Below are 19,479 nucleotides of genomic sequence, written 5' to 3'. Positions count from 1 at the left end.
TCTGGTGTTGAGTGGCTGCTTTATTATTTTCAACAGAAGTAGTAGCAGTAGTGGCAGTAGCAGTAGTAGTAGTAGCAGTAGCAGTAGTAGCAGTAGTAGTGGTAGTAGTAGTAGTAGCAGTAGAATGCGTCAGGCTCATTGACACAATTTTGGGGGCCCGGGACAAGAAAGCTTACCTGGGCCCCCCTTTAATATAAAAATAATAGGAAGACAGTTCTATTATGGGCCCCTGAGATGCTGAGTCCCGGGACCACAGCCCTGAGCTCTAACAGACCTGAAGCGTTCATAAACTCTTGAGAGTCCATCGTGTAAAGCTCCTGCTGTTGTGATTGGGCCGTAAGTATCAGAGGAGCAGGACTGGACCAATCACAGGGCAGCATTTTGGTTTGGCCAGAAGCTAAATGTGAAGCGCCCAAACAACCCAAAACAAACATGGCGACACAGACGGACTTACTTTGGCCTGTTTAAGCGAGAATACAGAGGCATGTGTTTTATCAGCTGTGTGATGCTGCGCCCAGTCAAATACTTACTACACTACTGCAGTGTGGGAAGTAACTGAATACATGTACTGAAAATACATTTACATAATACTTATTATATTATTACTTATACTGTATCCTGGCACACTTACTCTTTCATGAAAAGTAACTGGGGGTATTCAGGTACTTTTCTAAAATCAATACATCAAGTACATCATGGTATTTGAGCCTGAGATTTAGTATTACAATGTAATCTAATGCAACTCAATCTAATGCAACTCAATCTAATGCAACTCAATCTAATGCAACTCAATCTAATGCAACTCAATCTAATGCAACTCAATTTAATGCAACTCAATTTAATGCAACTCAATCTAATGCAACTCAATCTAATGCAACTCAATCTAATGCAACTCAATCTAATGCAACTCAATCTAATGCAACTCAAATTCAGTTGATTGAGTTCTAAAACTGCAATACAAAAGCATAAATAATCACGTTAAAATAAATTGAAAAGGTTAAAATACAGATAAAATTACCGCAGTCATACAAACAACCATGTTGTAGTAGTAATAGCAACAGTAGTTGTAGAAGTTGTAAAAGTAGTAATAGTAATAGTTGTAGTAATAGTACTAGTTGCACTAGTAATAGTAATTGTAGTGATACTACAACTACTAATAATAGTAGTTGTAGTATCAATAATAGTTAGTAGTAGTAATAGTAGTGTTAGTAGTATTAGTATTAAGTGTGTAATGTGGCAGTAATCACAGTATTCCTCTTCCTCTCACATTTCCACGGTCCTTTCCCTCCGCTCCGGCCTCTTCAGTTTGATTTGTAGCCTCTGGAACAAAAGCCCGTGCTGGCCCGTCCCGTGCTGCGTGTGCGTAAAGCGCGCGTGTGTGCGGCGTGTGGGTGCTGAGCTGCGTGCAGTGGGAGGGTGCAGAGGGAGCGGAGGGTGCAGAGGGAGCGGAGGGTGCAGAGGGAGCGGAGGGTGCAGAGGGTGCAGAGACCAGAGGCGCAGCGGGCGACGGGAGCATACACAGCCCTCTCCAACACCGGACCATCACACCCGGCCCGCACGCACGCACACTTACGCACGCACACTTACGCACGCACACTTACGCACGCACACTTACGCACGCACACTTACGCACGCACACTTACGCACGCACACTTACGCACGCACACTTACGCACGCACGCACACTCACGCACGCACACTCACGCACACCCCGCACGTCACTCCGCTCGCTCGTGTGGGTGACAGCGGGCCGTGAGCGCGCGCGCTTGGGCCAAGTGCACACCGGGGGACGCGGTCGGAACAATGCGCGCCGATGTGTTTTGTTGTTGTTTACGTTCTCCGGCCCGGTCCCGGGATGTCACCACGTTCACGCGCCGCCGCCGCCACGCTCCGGAGGACGCCTGCTGCCGTCCCAAACTCCCAAAGTGGACACGCCGCGTTTAGGACGAGCAGGATTTCGAACGTTTAAAGCGCAAAGACCGTTAGAAATAAAAGCGGATCATGGAGAAGCAGGAGAAGGACGCGTTGAGCGCTTTGACGCCGACCCGGGACGACAAGCGCAGAGACAAGAAGAGCAAACCGGGCAGGATGTTTCGCAAGAAGCCGCTGAAATCCGTGGGGACTTTTATGAATCGGATTTTGAAGAGTTTGGGCACTTTGGGACACTTTTCCGACGCGCAGCAGCGGGAGGACGCGGACGAGGACGACGGCGGGTTCGGGCACGGCGCGCAGTGCACTCTCAACTCCGTGATCACCGCCAGGACGGAGGCGCAGCAGGTGGCGCGGAGAGGCACGCCGAGCGCCTCCTCGTCGCCCTTCTGCACGGGACGGGACAGGCTCGCGTTCCAGTTCGGGGACAAGACGCCGGGCGTGCTGGGGCTGAAGAACCACGGGAATACCTGCTTCATGAACGCGGTGGTGCAGTGCTTGAGCAACACGGATCTGCTGGCGGAGTATTTGGGGCTGGAGAGGTACAAGTTGGATCTGAGCAGGATTTACGGGACGAGGAAGGTGGAGGAGGCCGGGCAGGTGAAGGGGGAGGTGACGGAGCAGCTGGCGGCGCTGGTGCGGGCCATGTGGACGCTGGAGTACACGCCGCAGCTGTCCGTGGATTTTAAGGTACGTGTACGTGTAGTGTACGTGTAGTGTACGTGTAGTGTACGTGTACGTGTACGTGTAGTGTACGTGTAGTGTACGTGTAGTGTACGTGTACGTGTACGTGTAGTGTACACGTACACTACGTGTACACGTACGTGTAGTGTACGTGTAGTGTACGTGTACGTGTACGTGTACGTGTAGTGTACACGTACACTACGTGTACACGTACGTGTAGTGTACGTGTAGTGTACGTGTACGTGTAGTGTACGTGTAGTGTACGTGTAGTGTACGTGTACGTGTAGTGTACGTGTAGTGTACGTGTACGTGTACGTGTAGTGTACGTGTAGTGTACGTGTACGTGTAGTGTACGTGTACGTGTAGTGTACGTGTAGTGTATGTGTACGTGTAGTGTACGTGTACGTGTAGTGTACGTGTAGTGTACGTGTACGTGTACGTGTAGTGTACATGTACGTGTAGTGTACGTGTAGTGTATGTGTACGTGTAGTGTACGTGTACGTGTAGTGTACGTGTACGTGTAGTGTACGTGTAGTGTATGTGTATGTGTAGTGTACGTGTAGTGTACGTGTAGTGTACGTGTACGTGTAGTGTACGTGTAGTGTACGTGTACGTGTAGTGTACGTGTACGCGTAGTGTACGTGTAGTGTACGTGTAGTGTACGTGTAGTGTACGTGTACGTGTAGTGTACGTGTAGTGTACGTGTACGTGTAGTGTACGTGTAGTGTACGTGTACGTGTAGTGTACGTGTACGTGTACGTGTAGTGTACGTGTAGTGTACGTGTACGTGTACGTGTAGTGTACGTGTAGTGTACGTGTACGTGTAGTGTACGTGTACGCGTAGTGTACGTGTAGTGTACGTGTAGTGTACGTGTACGTGTAGTGTACGTGTAGTGTACGTGTACGTGTAGTGTACGTGTAGTGTACGTGTACGTGTACGTGTAGTGTACGTGTACGTGTAGTGTACGTGTAGTGTACGTGTAGTGTACGTGTACGTGTATGTGTACGTGTAGTGTATGTGTACGTGCTCGACAGGTGGACCGGACTTAAAGAGGTTCCTTTTTTATTTTTATTTTTAAATCAAATGTACAGGCAAAGACAAATTATAAATAAGAATTAAAGCCGCAGAGCGGTGATGATGGCTCTCGCCACCCGCGCGACCGCCTTTCCGTGCGACCGCCCCACTTGTCCAGAGGACGTACACCAACTTGAGGTCAGTGAGCGTAACGCCCCCGGAGGAGTTTGTTAAAGTTTGACGTGAACCAAATTCCTGACTCAGAGTCTTTTCATTATCACAGGGTTAGTCTGGGGGCGTGGTCACAGTAATATTTTTGTATAAAATAACATCAAGGAAGAAAAGGAGAGAGAGCCTCCTGCACCCCCTCCTCCCTGTACCTCCGTCACCTAGCAACAGAGACCCGCCGCTAATGCTAACGCTAACTCTAATGCTAATGCCAAGCTCGCGGCACGAGAGGAAATGTCCAATCAAAATAAAAGAGGAAGAGGAAGAAAAGGCATTAATTGCGCCTCTGCTGGACAATAGTGAAAAATACACAATATCTGTAATGCACGTTTTTTCATGGCGTCGAGGAGAATATAATCCATTCAGTTTCAAACAAATCAGACAATGTTGAGTTTTTCACACAATGGGTAGGGGGCGCTAGAGAGTAAATTTGTTACATTGGTATTTATTTCCAATCAGACATAAAAACGCATTAGTGAGTGTAATATGAGTTCCGTAGATCAATTCCAATAGGCGTGACTTGTCCTTGAAAACACTGAAAATTAAGCCTTTTTTGAGGGCGTGTTATGCAGAGACCGTAAAGAATATCAACATTCTTTTAGATATTTATTACATTTCAATGTCTTTAGATGCAAAAAGTGTTGTTTTGGCTATAAGTACTATTTTGAAGAAAAAAAGTCAAGCGTGGCGGTGCCACTTTGATTCGACATGGCTGACTTGCGATGCTGCCAGGTGTGTTTTACTCGTCAAAGGTCAGAGGTCAAAGGTAGCTCTATCACTGTCCCAAGTCTCATGTGCCTAGGCCAAAGATTAAGCGTTTCATGTTTTTAATTTTTTGAACTAGTCGCCACTGTTGCGACGGGCGTTCTCACAACCCCATGTGTGACATTCATCAATGTTAGGGGGTCAAAAATGCATCGATGTTCAGGGGGTCAAAAATGCCCGAGTTGTGGCAAAATGACCATGCAAGAACAATAATAAGAATAATAATAATAATAAGAAACCATGGCAAGAACAGAGACTTGTTCCATTCCATGGAATGGCTTGAACCAATTAAAAAGTGGGGAGAAAGTAGATATAAATAAGCAAAGTATTAATCCATGAAACTCCTTCTTGTTTTCAAAGTCCATACATCTTTTTCTACTTGTCGTCATGGAGATTTTATCCTCACCTTGAAAATTAGAGCTACACAATACTCGAGCACTCTGAACACGATCCAACTTTTTAAACATATCATCAGAATCAGCATCAGAAAAGGGTTTATTTCCATTTGTCGATAAACTAAATTTACATACATAGGAACTTGTCCTGGTGATTCGATGCAACACAAACAACAAAACATTGAACAATGAATACTGAACGGCATGATATGTACATAATAAAATATAAACTGTCAAGTTATGTAGTAGTGCAATAGAAGTGACAGTGCAGTGAGTGCAAGGTGCTTATGCAGTGTTCATGAGTCCAACGGCAAAGGGAAAGAAACTGTTCTTGTGAGGGGAGGTTCTTGTCCGTATGGACCAGAGCCTCCCGCCTGAGGGGAGTGGCCTACTGCCTGAGGGGAGTGGCCTCCTGCCTGAGGGGAGTGGCTCAAGTCTGTCCGGGGTGAAAAGGGTCGGCTGTGATCCGACCTGCACGTCCAGGAGCCCTACAGGTCCTGCAGAGATAGACGTTTGCGGCCGATCACCTTCTCAGCAGAGGCACAATGCACAATGTAGTCTCTGTTTGTCCCTGGCTGTGGCTCCAGCGTACCACACGGTGATGGAGGAGGTTATGGAGGAGGTGAGGATGGACTCAATGAACTGCACTAGAACTGCACCATCATCTCCGCTGTCAGCTTTGCTTTCCTCAGCTGCCGCAGGAAGTACATCCTCTGCTGGGCCTTCTTGATGAGGGAGCTGATGGTGAGCTCTCACTTGAGGTCCTGGGAGATGGTGGTGCAGAGGAAGTGGAGGGAGTCCACAGTGGAGATGGGGGAGTCTGTGATAGTGAGGGGGGGATGTGACTTTCCTGTAGTCCATGATCATCTCCACTGTTTTCTGGGCGTTGAGATCCAGGTTGTTACCGCTGCACCAGGACACCAGCCGGTCCTCCTCTCTCCTGTAGACAGACTCATCTCCGTCCGAGATGAGCCTGATGAGGGTGGTGTCGTCCGCAAACTTAGTTCGTTTTACAGAGTTGTGGCTGGAGGTGCAGCAGTTTGTGTACAGGCAGAAGAGCAGGGGAGAAAGTACACAGCCCTGTGGAGGTCCTGTGCTGATAGTCCGAGCGTCAGAGACATTCTTCCCCAGCCGCACGCACTGCGTCCGATCCGTCAGTAAGTCAGTGCTCCACCTGCAGGTGGAGTCAGGCACGTTGAGCTGGGAGAGCTTGTCCTCTAATCAAGATCGAAATACTTTTTTATATATTATTTTTTTATATTATTTTTTTTACAAAATCGCTGCCCCACTGCAATAGAAATTAAAACGCGAGGGAAAAAATAAGAGAATAAAGTCATGACAAGACGGGGCTGGAGGAAAAGTAAGGCATCCAAGGAAAAAAAAAAAAAAAAAAAAAATTAGACGACTTCTTAAGTTAAGATAAAAAAGATACAAATATTTAGAAATATACAAAATGTTATTCAAGAATAGCACATTTTTCAAGTTTATAATTTCACTTCCTGTTTGGAATTGATGACATCACACGAGGAAATGACCCATCAAATACGTATCTAATGTAAAAATAATAATACTTTGCCGAATAAAATATGTGAGAGCAGCTTTATTTTGTGATGTCAAAAAAGTTGTTTCTTTTGTGTAAATTCTGCATAGAATTTGAAAAGAGTGTCCCCGGTGTGATGTCACTTCCTGTCATTTTCTACAGATTATTCAATGTTTTCTCCACAAATACCTGCTTGATTGGTGTAAAACTATAATCCATATGTACAACAGGTAGAAGAAATACACAAAAAAGTCAAAATTGGAAAATCACTTTAATGTCCATGTTATGAGTCCCATTTGACCCAGTTTATGTCAAATTTGTCGATTTCCAAGTTAAGTCTGTGTGTGATCTTTTCCATTGTCCGTATGTCTGTTAATCGTTGGTGCAGCGAAAGTAATTTCCAACAACCTACTTTATGTGGCCACAGTGGGTTGATTGAATGAGTGAATGGGTAAACGTGTCTTGCTCAAGGACACAGCAACACAAGGCTTATAGTATTGTTGTCATGACACGAACATTCAAGGACTCGGCTTGATTTTGATTCCACAATGATGATTTAAAAAAATATAGACAGTAGTTTTCAGAGCTGTAGTCGACTAAAAAGTCTTGGTTGATTAAAGACACGCCCTATCCACTAAAAGGGGTGTGTCCATGTATCTAATCCAAGCTGGACAAAAAAAAAGTGTTGCACCAATCAAACAACATTTCTTTCTGTTTTTTTTAAAGTTGCATTTATAACACGTCTGCGTGTCTCCATGGAGATGCATCGCAGAGAATGTTCCACTATACAGCATTAAACCTCTAAATCTATCTTTCATTTAGTCTATTCCTATATTTATTTTGTGAAAAACGTAACCATGAAAAACATAAATTCTTGCTGTAAGCGGGCTCACCACTCCACAGATCTGACTTGTAACTTGGTCTAGCAGCGCCACCTGTTTACATAATGCACCTTTAATGTTTTCCTGCATTGACGTTCATCTTGTACCATACAATTTGCATAGTTTTAAAAGTAGACATACATAAGCAAGTATTAATCCATGAAGCTCCTCTTTGTTTTTAAAGTCCATACACCTTTTTCTGCTCGTCGTCATGGAGATTTTGTCATTTGCCTTGGAATGTAGTGCTACACAATAGTAATGCAATCAAATTGAAATCGAATACATAATGAGCACTCTGAACACGATCCAACTTTTGAAACATGTATCACAAATCTAATCACAATCAAAAGAAAAATAGCTGTTTGATTAAAAAAAAATAAAAAATTCTTTGGTTAAATTTTTTACAAAATTGCGCTGCCCCACTGCAATGTTCCATAGTGTGGCTTTAATCTTATCTGTCTTGTGTGACGGCCGAGTTACAGGTCAGATCTGTACGACATCATGCACGTTTTTCATTTTCTTTTTTTCATAAATAGTCTATTTCGTAAAAATAAATAAAAGGACTGTGAATAAATGCCAGATCTAAAAGTTGAATGCCGTACTGTGGAACATTCCAGCTGAGGCAATAGTTTCGAGTCATTCACCGAATTTGCGTTAATCAAGCTAGTCCGTTAGCCTGACTTTATTTACATCATTTACAAACCAGAAACAGTTAAAATTGTATGTCGTCAGTTTTAGCCGTTCATTAATGTTAAATAGAAATCACAAAGAAACATTTATTTGTCGATAGAACCAGTAAAACATCGTAGACTGCCTGCCGTAATCACCAAACACATAAAACCCTCAGCTGACCCTCGTGTGTTGCCGTAGTGAGCGACCAACGGCAGTGGAATTTTTATACAAATTGGGTTCTAGCTCAAATTTGGGGACGACGTGGACAAACAGCTAACGATAGATAAACCATCAACAGTCAAATAAATTATAACGGTGCATAATTGATGAATCTTCACGTTATAATTAAGGCCCTGTTTGACCGGTGCCATTAACACGAGCCTTTTGCTGAGTCAAGTCTGACATAATCACATGTTACTGAGGCATTTAGCCATAATCAGCACTGTCTCCTGCATTTAGTGGCCCTCTGACATTTAGGGACGATAGTCATGTATTATATATAGGCTCATTACAGCACAGGGGCCCCACACCATTTTAGTTCTTTTGACTTGTAAACATTGTCAAGCAACGCTAAAGAAGACAAAGACGAGTTTTCTCAATGCACCTTTAAATAATCAACTTGACAATTGCTATATCAAAATTTCAAACTTTAGGTACTAATACTCAATACTAATGTCTTCATCTTGTTTTTAATGCAGATTTTAAAGTACCACACAAGTAAGGAGGGATTTAAACGGCAAATATCACATTTAGCATCTTAAAATCATTTTATGCTCGCTTCAGGTGAATTTAAATTTATGCGCATACAATTTTAGTGAGTTTTGGAAGACACATTTAGCATAAACTCATGAAGAGAATATTAAAAGGGCCTAAACTGATTTTTTTCTCATGTAAGGATGTAAGATCAGTTTTGTCCTGTATAGATATAGTTTATAAGTGTCTCTTAGGGTCAAAACGAGACCGCTGTGTCGGAATACGTTCTGGGGGCGGAGCTTTTCTCAGCAAATGTTTATTTTTGATAATTTATTATCCCAAAATGAAGGTAAGATTAGGGTTAGTGTTAGATTATGTGATTAATGTGGCTTTTGGACATACATTGCTAGTCTTGTGTGTGTTTGCATCTAATTATGAAGCATTTTATTCCCCGCAAACCAGGAAGTGCACTGTTAGTATGCTAGTAGTTGTTGTTAGCATTAGCATGACGTTGCGAAAAGCGCTAATAAACGTGACTGCGGTGAATAATTCGGATGCTGGGAATCCGTTCGAGAAGTGAGAAACACGCTGCAAACTGTTTCAAATTACCTTTTTTTTTAAGACAATAAAAAACAGATACAGCACTTTTAATTCCTGCATTTTTCATCATAAAACTCAAATAATAACTGCGGCTGGCGCAGCGTTGTGGACTTGATTTGTTTGGACAGAGGAGATTCAGTGGAAGTGTCCCGACTGAGGAGGAGCAGAGGAAGAGGAGGAGAAGGAGGAGGAGGAGGAGGAGGACGAGGAGGAGGAGGAGGACGAGGTGGAGGAGGACGAGGAGGAGGAGGAGGACAAGGAGGAGGAGGAGGAGGAGGACGAGGAGGAGGAGGAAGAGGAGGACGAGGAGGAGGAGGACAAGGAGGAGGAGGAGGACGAGGAGGAGGAGGACAAGGAGGAGGAGGAGGACGAGGACAAGGAGGAGGAAGAGGAGGAGGAGGAAGAGGAGGAGGAGGACGAGGAGGAGGAGGACAAGGAGGAGGACGAGGAGGAGGAGGAGGAGGACGAGGAGGAGGAGGAGGAGGACCAGGAGGAGGAGGAGGAGGAGGCGGACCAGGAGGAGGAGGAGGAGGAGGAGGAGGAGGAGGACCAGGAAGAGGAGGAGGAGGACCAGGAGGAGGAGGAGGAGGACCAGGAGGAGGAGGAGGAGGACCAGGAGGAGGAGGTGGAGGACCAGGAGGAGGAGGAGGAGGAGGACCAGGAGGAGGAGGAGGCAGTGTGGCGTGGAGCGAGCCCAGACAGAACCCCTCAGGCTGGGCAAGCACACTTTATCTGCTGCGGCTGTGGACTCGGGATAACAGCAAAAAAAGGAAAAATGAAGCCGCACTTTTATTGTATTTCTAGAAAGTTAATGTGCTGTTAAATGGGAAGTACGTGCATCTTTTTGTCATGGTATTTGACTTAAATCTTCACGGGGTCAAGCGGGTCAGGCCTAGTTACAGGTCAGGCTTATATGATCTAAATTATTCCTGTGCAATTAATCGCAAAATTGACGGATCGGGTCATGAAAATGAAAATGTAATATGAATTGTGTTAAATGGCACAGATTAAAAGTCTAGTATAGTTTATGTTCATGAAATTATTACAAAAAGCTATTTTTTCACTTAGTTTTTGAAGAGACCAATTATATCGAATCAAAAATAATCTTGATTACCGTATTTTTCGAACTATAAATTGCACCGTAGTATAAGTTGCACCAGCCAAAAATAGCATTGTAGAGAAGAAAAAAACATGTATAAGTTGCACTGGAGTGTGAAATGCGGTTGCAAGTGTGAAAATAACAAATAATATCACTTATAAGTCGCTCCGGGGTAAGTATAAGTATAAGTATATAAGTTTAAATATAAGTAAAAGTCGCACCCTGGCCAAAACAATGAAAAAAGCACCTTTTTTCATAGTTTTGCTGTATTTTTTTCCCAGATGGCCCAGCCCTAACCTGCATTATACTTTTTAATCAAACAGCAGATCACAGCAATTCACAAAGAGAAGTTCAGTAATTCCAAGATTGTTTGTGTGAGACTTGGCTAAAGCGAGACATTAAACGCAAAACGACTTCTCCTCAGCTTTTTCTGCATTTATTTCACTTCTTTGCACTTCTAAATCACATTTTAACATCTCTTTATGTAATGCATTAGGTTTGGATAATGTTAGCTTTATTCTGCGCTGAAATTATCACATTTTCAATCTTTAACACAACTGCCATAAAACAGCAGATGCTAACGCGCGCTCAGTGGAAATACGCCGCTTTATCACGAGAAAAGACGTGCGTTCAAGGTGGATCACAGGCCAAACATATCGTAAAACACAATATAACTGTTCTAAATAAAGAATGAACAGTTATTTTGTGTTGAAATTGTCGGTGTATCGTCTCCAAGCTTGACCTAGAGGATCCAGTATTGAAATTGACCAGACAAAACTGCATTAGGGGTATTTGTGTGTAGTTTTTCACGTTGTGCATCTTGTTGTCGCCTGTTTCTCTGGTTGGATCTCCATGGTGACGTCACAGGGCTGATCCCAGTGAGTGCGCTGTGTTAGTGTGTTGTGACATGTTTCCGGTGTCGGGCGCACACTGGGACTCGGTGCCGGATTGTGATCACAGAGAGGTCAAAGGTCGCTGTGGTTCCTGAGTGGATGGAATTGCATGTTGAGTAATAGCACAGCTGCTCTGGTGGAGGCTCTAATAATCTGCAGCGCCCGCATCCACATCCAAGATTAGTTTTTTATTTTTTATTATTTCAAATTTAATTTTTAATTTTTTTTTATATTTCGTTTTTTAAGATATCATACATTTTGAGATGTTCAGATATAAATAGCTCAAATCATGAGCAAAATATTTACCTTGGAATTATCATTATAGATTCAGGGGAAAAAAGGTTAACACGTTTTGAAATTTGAAATTTTACCAGAAGTAGATTATTATAAAATATTTTATTCTGGAAAAAAAAAAAAGAAAAAAAAAATCTTGTTTTGTTTTTGTCATTTAATTAATTACCGTGCATTCAAATTACAACAAAAATAGCCACTTTTGCAGCATTAATCTATGTCGTCAGAATAAATATAAAAGATAAAATACGTTTTTAGTTTTTTTTTCTTATTCCACAAATAAAGTCTAAAATTGTGAGTCGTTGCAGGTGAGAACAGTGGATTTCTCCTCACGTGTTATGTTCCTGTTTGAGTCAATCTGCATTCAAAGTCTGTCTTTCTCTCAAGAAAACTTGTCACCTCCACCTTGTGATGTCATTAGGTGGTAATCCAGGAAAAGCTTTAGTAAATAACCCTCACTGTGTATTTTAACCAGGTTTGACCAACATAATTCCATACAGTTTGTATCCTAAGACAGGCCACTCTCTTTTACAAGAACAAATACTTGAGATAAATGAAACAATGCAGTGAATGTGAGTTCTCATGGCTGAAGGGAATGTGAGGCAAACACGTGAGCAGGGCAGAGTCGAAGTGAAGGTAAAACCAACAAATCCTGCTGGATTCTTGGCACCGGGCCATGTTCCTGTTCCTCCTGCGGACTGCAGCGGAGAACGGAGAAGGAAAACTGTGACTTACTACATTTGCGTTTGGTGTTTTCAATGTGATTTTTAAGCTTAGCCAAGTGTCAAATGAACCTGGGATGGTCTTCACAGTGCGTTCACAGATTCCAGGACTCGTTGGAGCGACAGCATGTGTGCGTTTGAAGTGTTCTGATCTGGAGGAGGTTTTCTTTGCCCCCTGCGTAGTCGACTGTTTACAGACAAGATCTAAGGCGATATGTGGAGAAAAGTGATATGTCCAGTGTAAAAATATGTTATTATCAACGGTTAAAGGACACATTTTCTGCATTCTTTGTATAGTTGTTGACCTTTAAATTTGCTCTTGTTCCTTTGCTTTGACATATCATGTTTTAGAACTGGAAATAACGCCTAAAAAACACATCAGGCGCTCCATCATCGGGTTTGGTGTTAGCTTTTCATCTATTGGCGGCAGAAAAAATTTCAAAGGGGAAATAAACTAAAATGATCAGCCAACCGCCAACCTCTGGATCAGAGGACGAAGTGACTGAGCTGCTGATTTTTAACTCTAATGGGGAGAGGGGAGGGACAGAGGAGAGACAGAGGGAGAAGGGAGGGACAGAGGAGAGGGGAGGGACAGAGGGAGAGGGGAGGGACAGAGGAGAGACAGAGGGAGAAGGGAGGGACAGAGGAGAGACAGAGGGAGAAGGGAGGGACAGAGGAGAGGGGAGGGACAGAGGGAGAGGGGAGGGACAGAGGAGAGACAGAGGGAGAAGGGAGGGACAGAGGGAGAGACAGAGGAGAGGGGAGGGACAGAGGGAGAGGGGAGGGACAGAGGAGAGACAGAGGGAGAAGGGAGGGACAGAGGGAGAGACAGAGGAGAGGGGAGGGACAGAGGGAGAGGGGAGGGACAGAGGAGAGACAGAGGGAGAAGGGAGGGACAGAGGAGAGACAGAGGGAGAAGGGAGGGACAGAGGAGAGACAGAGGGAGAAGGGAGGGACAGAGGAGAGACAGAGGAGAGGGACAGAGGAGAGACAGAGGGAGAGGGGAGGGACAGAGGAGAGACAGAGGGAGAGGGGAGGGACAGAGGGAGAAGGGAGGGACAGAGGAGGGACAGAGACAGAGGGAGAAGGGAGGGACAGAGGAGAAACAGAGGGAGAAGGGAGGGACAGAGGAGAGACAGAGGGAGAGGGGAGGGACAGAGGGAGAAGGGAGGGACAGAGGAGAGACAGAGGGAGAGGGGAGGGACAGAGGAGAGACAGAGGGAGAAGGGAGGGACAGAGGAGAGACAGAGGGAGAAGGGAGGGACAGAGGAGAGACAGAGGGAGAAGGGAGGGACAGAGGAGAGACAGAGGGAGAAGGGAGGGACAGAGGAGAGACAGAGGCAGAAGGGAGGGACAGAGGAGAGACAGAGGGAGAAGGGAGGGACAGAGGAGAGACAGAGGAGAGGGACAGAGGAGAGACAGAGGGAGAGGGGAGGGACAGAGGAGAGACAGAGGGAGAGGGGAGGGACAGAGGGAGAAGGGAGGGACAGAGGAGGGACAGAGACAGAGGGAGAAGGGAGGGACAGAGGAGAGACAGAGGGAGAGGGGAGGGACAGAGGAGAGACAGAGGAGAGACAGAGGGAGTGGGGAGGGACAGAGGGAGAGGGGAGGGACAGAGGAGAGACAGAGGGAGAGGGGAGGGACAGAGGGAGAGGGGAGAGACAGAGGAGGGACAGAGACAGAGGGAGAAGGGAGGGACAGAGAAGAGACAGAGGGAGAAGGGAGGGACAGAGGAGAGACAGAGGAGAGGGACAGAGGAGAGACAGAGGGAGAGGGGAGGGACAGAGGAGAGACAGAGGGAGAGGGGAGGGACAGAGGGAGAAGGGAGGGACAGAGGAGAGACAGAGGGAGAGGGGAGGGACAGAGGAGAGACAGAGGAGAGACAGAGGGAGAGGGGAGGGACAGAGGGAGAGGGGAGGGACAGAGGAGAGACAGAGGGAGAGGGGAGGGACAGAGGGAGAGGGGAGGGACAGAGGAGGGACAGAGACAGAGGGAGAAGGGAGGGACAGAGGAGAGACAGAGGGAGAAGGGAGGGACAGAGGAGAGACAGAGGGAGAAGGGAGGGACAGAGGAGAGACAGAGGAGAGGGACAGAGGAGAGACAGAGGGAGAGGGGAGGGACAGAGGAGAGACAGAGGGAGAGGGGAGGGACAGAAGGAGAAGGGAGGGACAGAGGAGAGACAGAGGGAGAGGGGAGGGACAGAGGAGAGACAGAGGGAGAGGGGAGGGACAGAGGGAGAGGGGAGGGACAGAGGAGAGACAGAGGTAGAGGGGAGGGACTGAGGGAGAGGGGAGGGACAGAGGAGGGACAGAGACAGAGGGAGAAGGGAGGGACAGAGGAGAGACAGAGGGAGAAGGGAGGGACAGAGGAGAGACAGAGGGAGAAGGGAGGGACAGAGGAGAGACAGAGGAGAGGGACAGAGGAGAGACAGAGGGAGAGGGGAGGGACAGAGGGAGAAGGGAGGGACAGAGGAGGGACAGAGACAGAGGGAGAAGGGAGGGACAGAGGAGAGACAGAGGGAGAAAGGAGGGACAGAGGAGAGACAGAGGGAGAAGGGAGGGACAGAGGAGAGACAGAGGGAGAAGGGAGGGACAGAGGAGAGACAGAGGGAGAAGGGAGGGACAGAGGAGAGACAGAGGGAGAAGGGAGGGACAGAGGAGAGACAGAGGGAGAAGGGAGGGACAGAGGAGAGACAGAGGGAGAAGGGAGGGACAGAGGAGAGACAGAGGGAGAGGGGAGGGACAGAGGAGAGACAGAGGGAGAGGGGAGGGACAGAAGGAGAGACAGAGGGAGAGGGGAGGGACAGAGGAGAGACAGAGGGAGAGGGGAGGGACAGAGGAGAGACAGAGGGAGAGGGGAGGGACAGAGGGAGAGGGGAGGGACAGAGGAGAGACAGAGGGAGAAAGGAGGGACAGAGGAGAGACAGAGGGAGAAGGGAGGGACAGAGGAGAGACAGAGGGAGAAAGGAGGGACAGAGGAGAGACAGAGGGAGAAGGGAGGGACAGAGGAGAGACAGAGGGAGAAGGGAGGGACAGAGGAGAGACAGAGGGAGAAGGGAGGGACAGAGGAGAGACAGAGGGAGAGGGGAATTGTTTTTCTTTTTGATTTTATACAGGTTATTTTATCATTGGTCAGTGTTTTATGTTGCACTCAATCACCAAAGCAAGTTCTTATCTTTGTGAATTCTGTTCATTGACAATTCTGATAATTATACTTTCATGATCTGATGTGCAACTTTTGAATTTCTTTATTTGTATTTAAGCTGTACTTTACGTGTATTTGAGGTGAAATATTCAAATACCTTGCCCACGGCGACCTTGCTTCCTGGTATGTGTCTCTGCTGGTTCTTAATGGTTAACCACTCTGCCGCTTTGGGTCAGGCCTTTTCCCACCCGGAGCGGCACGTGCTGACGTCACTCTGGGCTCGTGAGAAACTTCGCTAATCACCACCGCGCAGGGAAAGCAATAACGCGGGCCGGCCCACACAACGGGCCCTCGGGATAATGGCAGTTATTGTGACGGGTAATGAGAGGACGCCGCCGCTCCGGGTCGGCCTGGACTCGCCGTTCGCAGGATAAATAAATATGACGTTGTGTGTTTATGAGCTGGAGTGGCAGAGGTAATGACAAGTGTGCGGCCTCTAGAGGAGAGGAGGATTATGTGGGCTTTCAGTGGAGTAGGGTGCAGCGCAGTGCAAGTAGGTCTACAGCGCTCGCCAGAAGTACATGTGCCAATTATTACAGTCTAACATGTATTCCGCTCGATTTGTTTTGTGTTCAAACTTTTTTTTTGCCGTCATTTGAAAAGGATCTTTTTTTTTTCAGGCATTTTTGAAAATAATGTGTGTTAAAGTCCAGCTCAAATACAGAGTGCTAATTTGCCTACGGGGACAATAAACATAGTTAAACATGATCTAAAGCCTTTTGAACACAGCTTTACCATATTTTCCGGACTATATTATATATATATATATATATATATATATATATATATATATATATATATATATATATATATATATATATATATATATATACTTTTTTCATAGTTTTGGCCGGAGTGCGACTTATACTCCAGAGCAATTTATATGTGATATTATTCGTTATTTTCACACTGACGACCACAAGAGGGCGCTCTAGGCTCTAAGCGGCGCAGAAGAAGAATCTGCACTTCCTCTTCCTCTGGAGTTTGTGGAGTTGTTTAGAAGTGACACAGAGGAAGAAGAATTCAGTGGATTTAGTGATTTGGTGTAAAACTGATGCTTTGGTAAACTTGTTAGCATGTTCTTTATGCTATAGTTATCTGTTAGCATGTTCTTTATGCTATAGTTATCTGAATAACTGTTCATATGTTACGTTAACATACCAGACACTTAACACAGTTCTGTCTGTGCCTCATGTAGCTGAAGGTGTTAGCGTTAGCATACGTCATGTAGCTGAAGGTGTTAGCGTTAGCATACGTCATGTAGCTGAAGGTGTTAGCGTTAGCATACGTCATGTAGCTGAAGGTGTTAGCGTTAGCATACGTCATGTAGCTGAAGGTGTTAGCGTTAGCATACGTCATGTAGCTGAAGGTGTTAGCGTTAGCATACGTCATGTAGCTGAAGGTGTTAGCGTTAGCATACGTCATGTAGCTGAAGGTGTTAGCGTTAGCATACGTACACCTATTCACCATGTTCTCTCATCTGTTATTATTTTAAAGTGCATTTCAAGATTAAATGTCTGTTCTTGGTCTTGGAAAAATGCTACTTATACTCCAGTGCGACTTATATGTGTGTTTTTCTTCTTTATTATGCATTTTTTGGCTGGTGCGACTTATACTCCGGTGCGACTTATATGTGTGTTTTTCTTCTTTATTATGCATTTTTTGGCTGGTGCGACTTATACTCCGGTGCGACTTATATGTGTGTTTTTCTTCTTTATTATGCATTTTTTGGCTGGTGCGACTTATTCTCCGGTGCGACTTATCGTCCGGAAAATACGATACTATGTCATACGTGTCTAAGCTCACGTCGCAGGTTCTCTTTTACGATTCCGTAGCAGGAGGAGAAGCCGCACACAAAATGGGCACACGAATACGAGGCATTTGTGTATCTAAGTATCTACCGTGGCAGCAGTGTGATGAATGAGGGTATACAGTACGCAGCAGAGAAACAACACAGATATCAGTCACGCACTACAAAAGTATGTCAAAGTCTAAGTATTATTCTCAGTACTAAACCAGGATTGTCGCCTCGTGTCTTTCAGACGATAGTGTCCAAGTACGGAGCTCAGTTCAGGGGCAACGCTCAGCACGACGCCCTGGAGTTTCTGCTGTGGCTCCTGGACCGTGTTCATGAAGACGTGACTCTGGCATCACACAACAACAACAACATCACCGCCGCTCCTGCTCAGGTACGGAAAACAAACGCACCCTAACCCTTCAACAAAACCCCCCAAAACCCAGACACAATCCCGGCATCGGAGGTACGGAAACCAAATGCAGCTTGGAAAAAAGCTCATCACTGCTTCACAGGTCGCCCACGCACAAAAACAACCAGATCGCAGGTGCGGAAAACAAACGCACCCTCACACAACAGCAACAGCATCACAGCTCCGTTATTTAACATGTAATTATGCTGTTTTGGTGACATCGTGGTCTCGTGGTGGAATAGACCAACATGAGATGAATTGCACTGTTGGATAAGCATGGAGAACATGCAATAGCTTAACATTTCTTTACACAGATGTGGGTTAATCTGAGTGAACATCAAACAGAAAACAGGTCTGTTGTCTTTGGTGTTAGGCCTTTGGAGTTTGTGGAGAGACTTTGACATGAGTGACTTTGTGGTTGCCGCAGACTTGTTGGTGGATTCTTCACGTCCACAGTCCCTCCATTGTCTGTCCAGATGAATCAGCTGCAGAGTAGTACAGGGGCTCTGCCAGGGTTTGCTCTGTACCGGTAACCACGGTAACGTGTTGTTTTGAGCGCGAGTTGCCTGAACCATAGGCCTCTCTAAAGGGCCACAGTGGAGCCAGTCGCTGTACGCTGGGCATTTCAAACAGGGCTTCTGCAAAAGGTCAACAGTTGAAAGCAGAATGCTGAATAAAACTCATTTACATGGATTATGTAAGACTGCACTTCATTCACTCGCTCGGGTTGGTTAGGAACACCTCCCTTTACTCCTTTCTTTGGACTAACCTTTACTCTCACACTTGATAACGTGTATTAGTTACGGACATTTGACTGTTCTCCTGTACTTCTTATTACCAAGTAAAGATTACATGTCGTCACTCCCATCGCATTTAGTTCTATTTAATACGTTAAAAAGTACTTACAGTACACAAATAAAGAAGAATGTTACTTGCATAAAGACATTTCTTTTTAGTCTAACAAAATTGTTTTAGTCCAAAGCAATAAACAAAAAGACTGTGAGACAAATGAGGATCATGCACAGAGTCTGTTCAGAAAATAAACTCAGAAAAGTTGATCTGAGCTCAGACGAGCTTGTGTTTAAGTGCAAGTCGTTACTGTGGGAGTCCAGTCTAGTGTCCAGTCTAGTGTCCTGTCTAGTGTCCTGTCTAGTGTCCAGTCTAGTGTCCAGTCTAGTGTCCTGTCTAGTGTCTAGTCTAGTGTCCTGTCTAGTGTCCTGTCTAGTGTCCTGTCTAGTGTCTAGTCTAGTGTCCAGTCTAGTGTCCTGTCTAGTGTCCTGTCTAGTGTCCTGTCTAGTGTCCTGTCTAGTGTCTAGTCTAGTGTCCAGTCTAGTGTCCTGTCTAGTGTCCAGTCTAGTGTCCTGTCTAGTGTCCTGTCTAGTGTCCTGTCTAGTGTCCAGTCTAGTGTCCAGTCTAGTGTCCTGTCTAGTGTCCTGTCTAGTGTCCTGTCTAGTGTCCTGTCTAGTGTCCAGTCTAGTGTCCTGTCTAGTGTCCAGTCTAGTGTCCTGTCTAGTGTCCAGTCTAGTGTCCTGTCTAGTGTCCTGTCTAGTGTCCAGTCTAGTGTCCTGTCTAGTGTCCAGTCTAGTGTCCAGTCTAGTGTCCTGTCTAGTGTCTAGTCTAGTGTCCAGTCTAGTCTCCAGTCTAGTGTCCTGTCTAGTCTCC

The 19,479-nt window shown here is 45.6% G+C and overlaps 1 protein-coding gene across 1 annotated transcript in view; it reads left to right on the top strand.

Moving 5' to 3' along the window:
- Positions 1–1,951: 1,951 nt before the first annotated feature.
- The window catches only part of LOC140357898 (ubiquitin carboxyl-terminal hydrolase 43-like), a 124,220-nt gene continuing 106,692 nt past the window's right edge, over positions 1,952–19,479 (top strand). Inside the window, exons 1-2 of the mRNA XM_072442453.1 lie at positions 1,952–2,618; positions 17,653–17,799. Of these exons, the coding sequence (XP_072298554.1) occupies positions 2,001–2,618; positions 17,653–17,799 (765 nt within the window). The 5' untranslated portion in view covers positions 1,952–2,000. The remainder of the gene's footprint in view (positions 2,619–17,652; positions 17,800–19,479) is intronic.

This window comes from Eucyclogobius newberryi, unplaced genomic scaffold (assembly GCF_026437365.1).
Source record: "Eucyclogobius newberryi isolate DKJ021-1_F unplaced genomic scaffold, fEucNew1.0.hap1 SCAF_13, whole genome shotgun sequence".
Classification (NCBI taxonomy): domain Eukaryota; kingdom Metazoa; phylum Chordata; class Actinopteri; order Gobiiformes; family Gobiidae; genus Eucyclogobius; species Eucyclogobius newberryi.
This window is presented reverse-complemented; position numbering and strand designations above follow the sequence as displayed.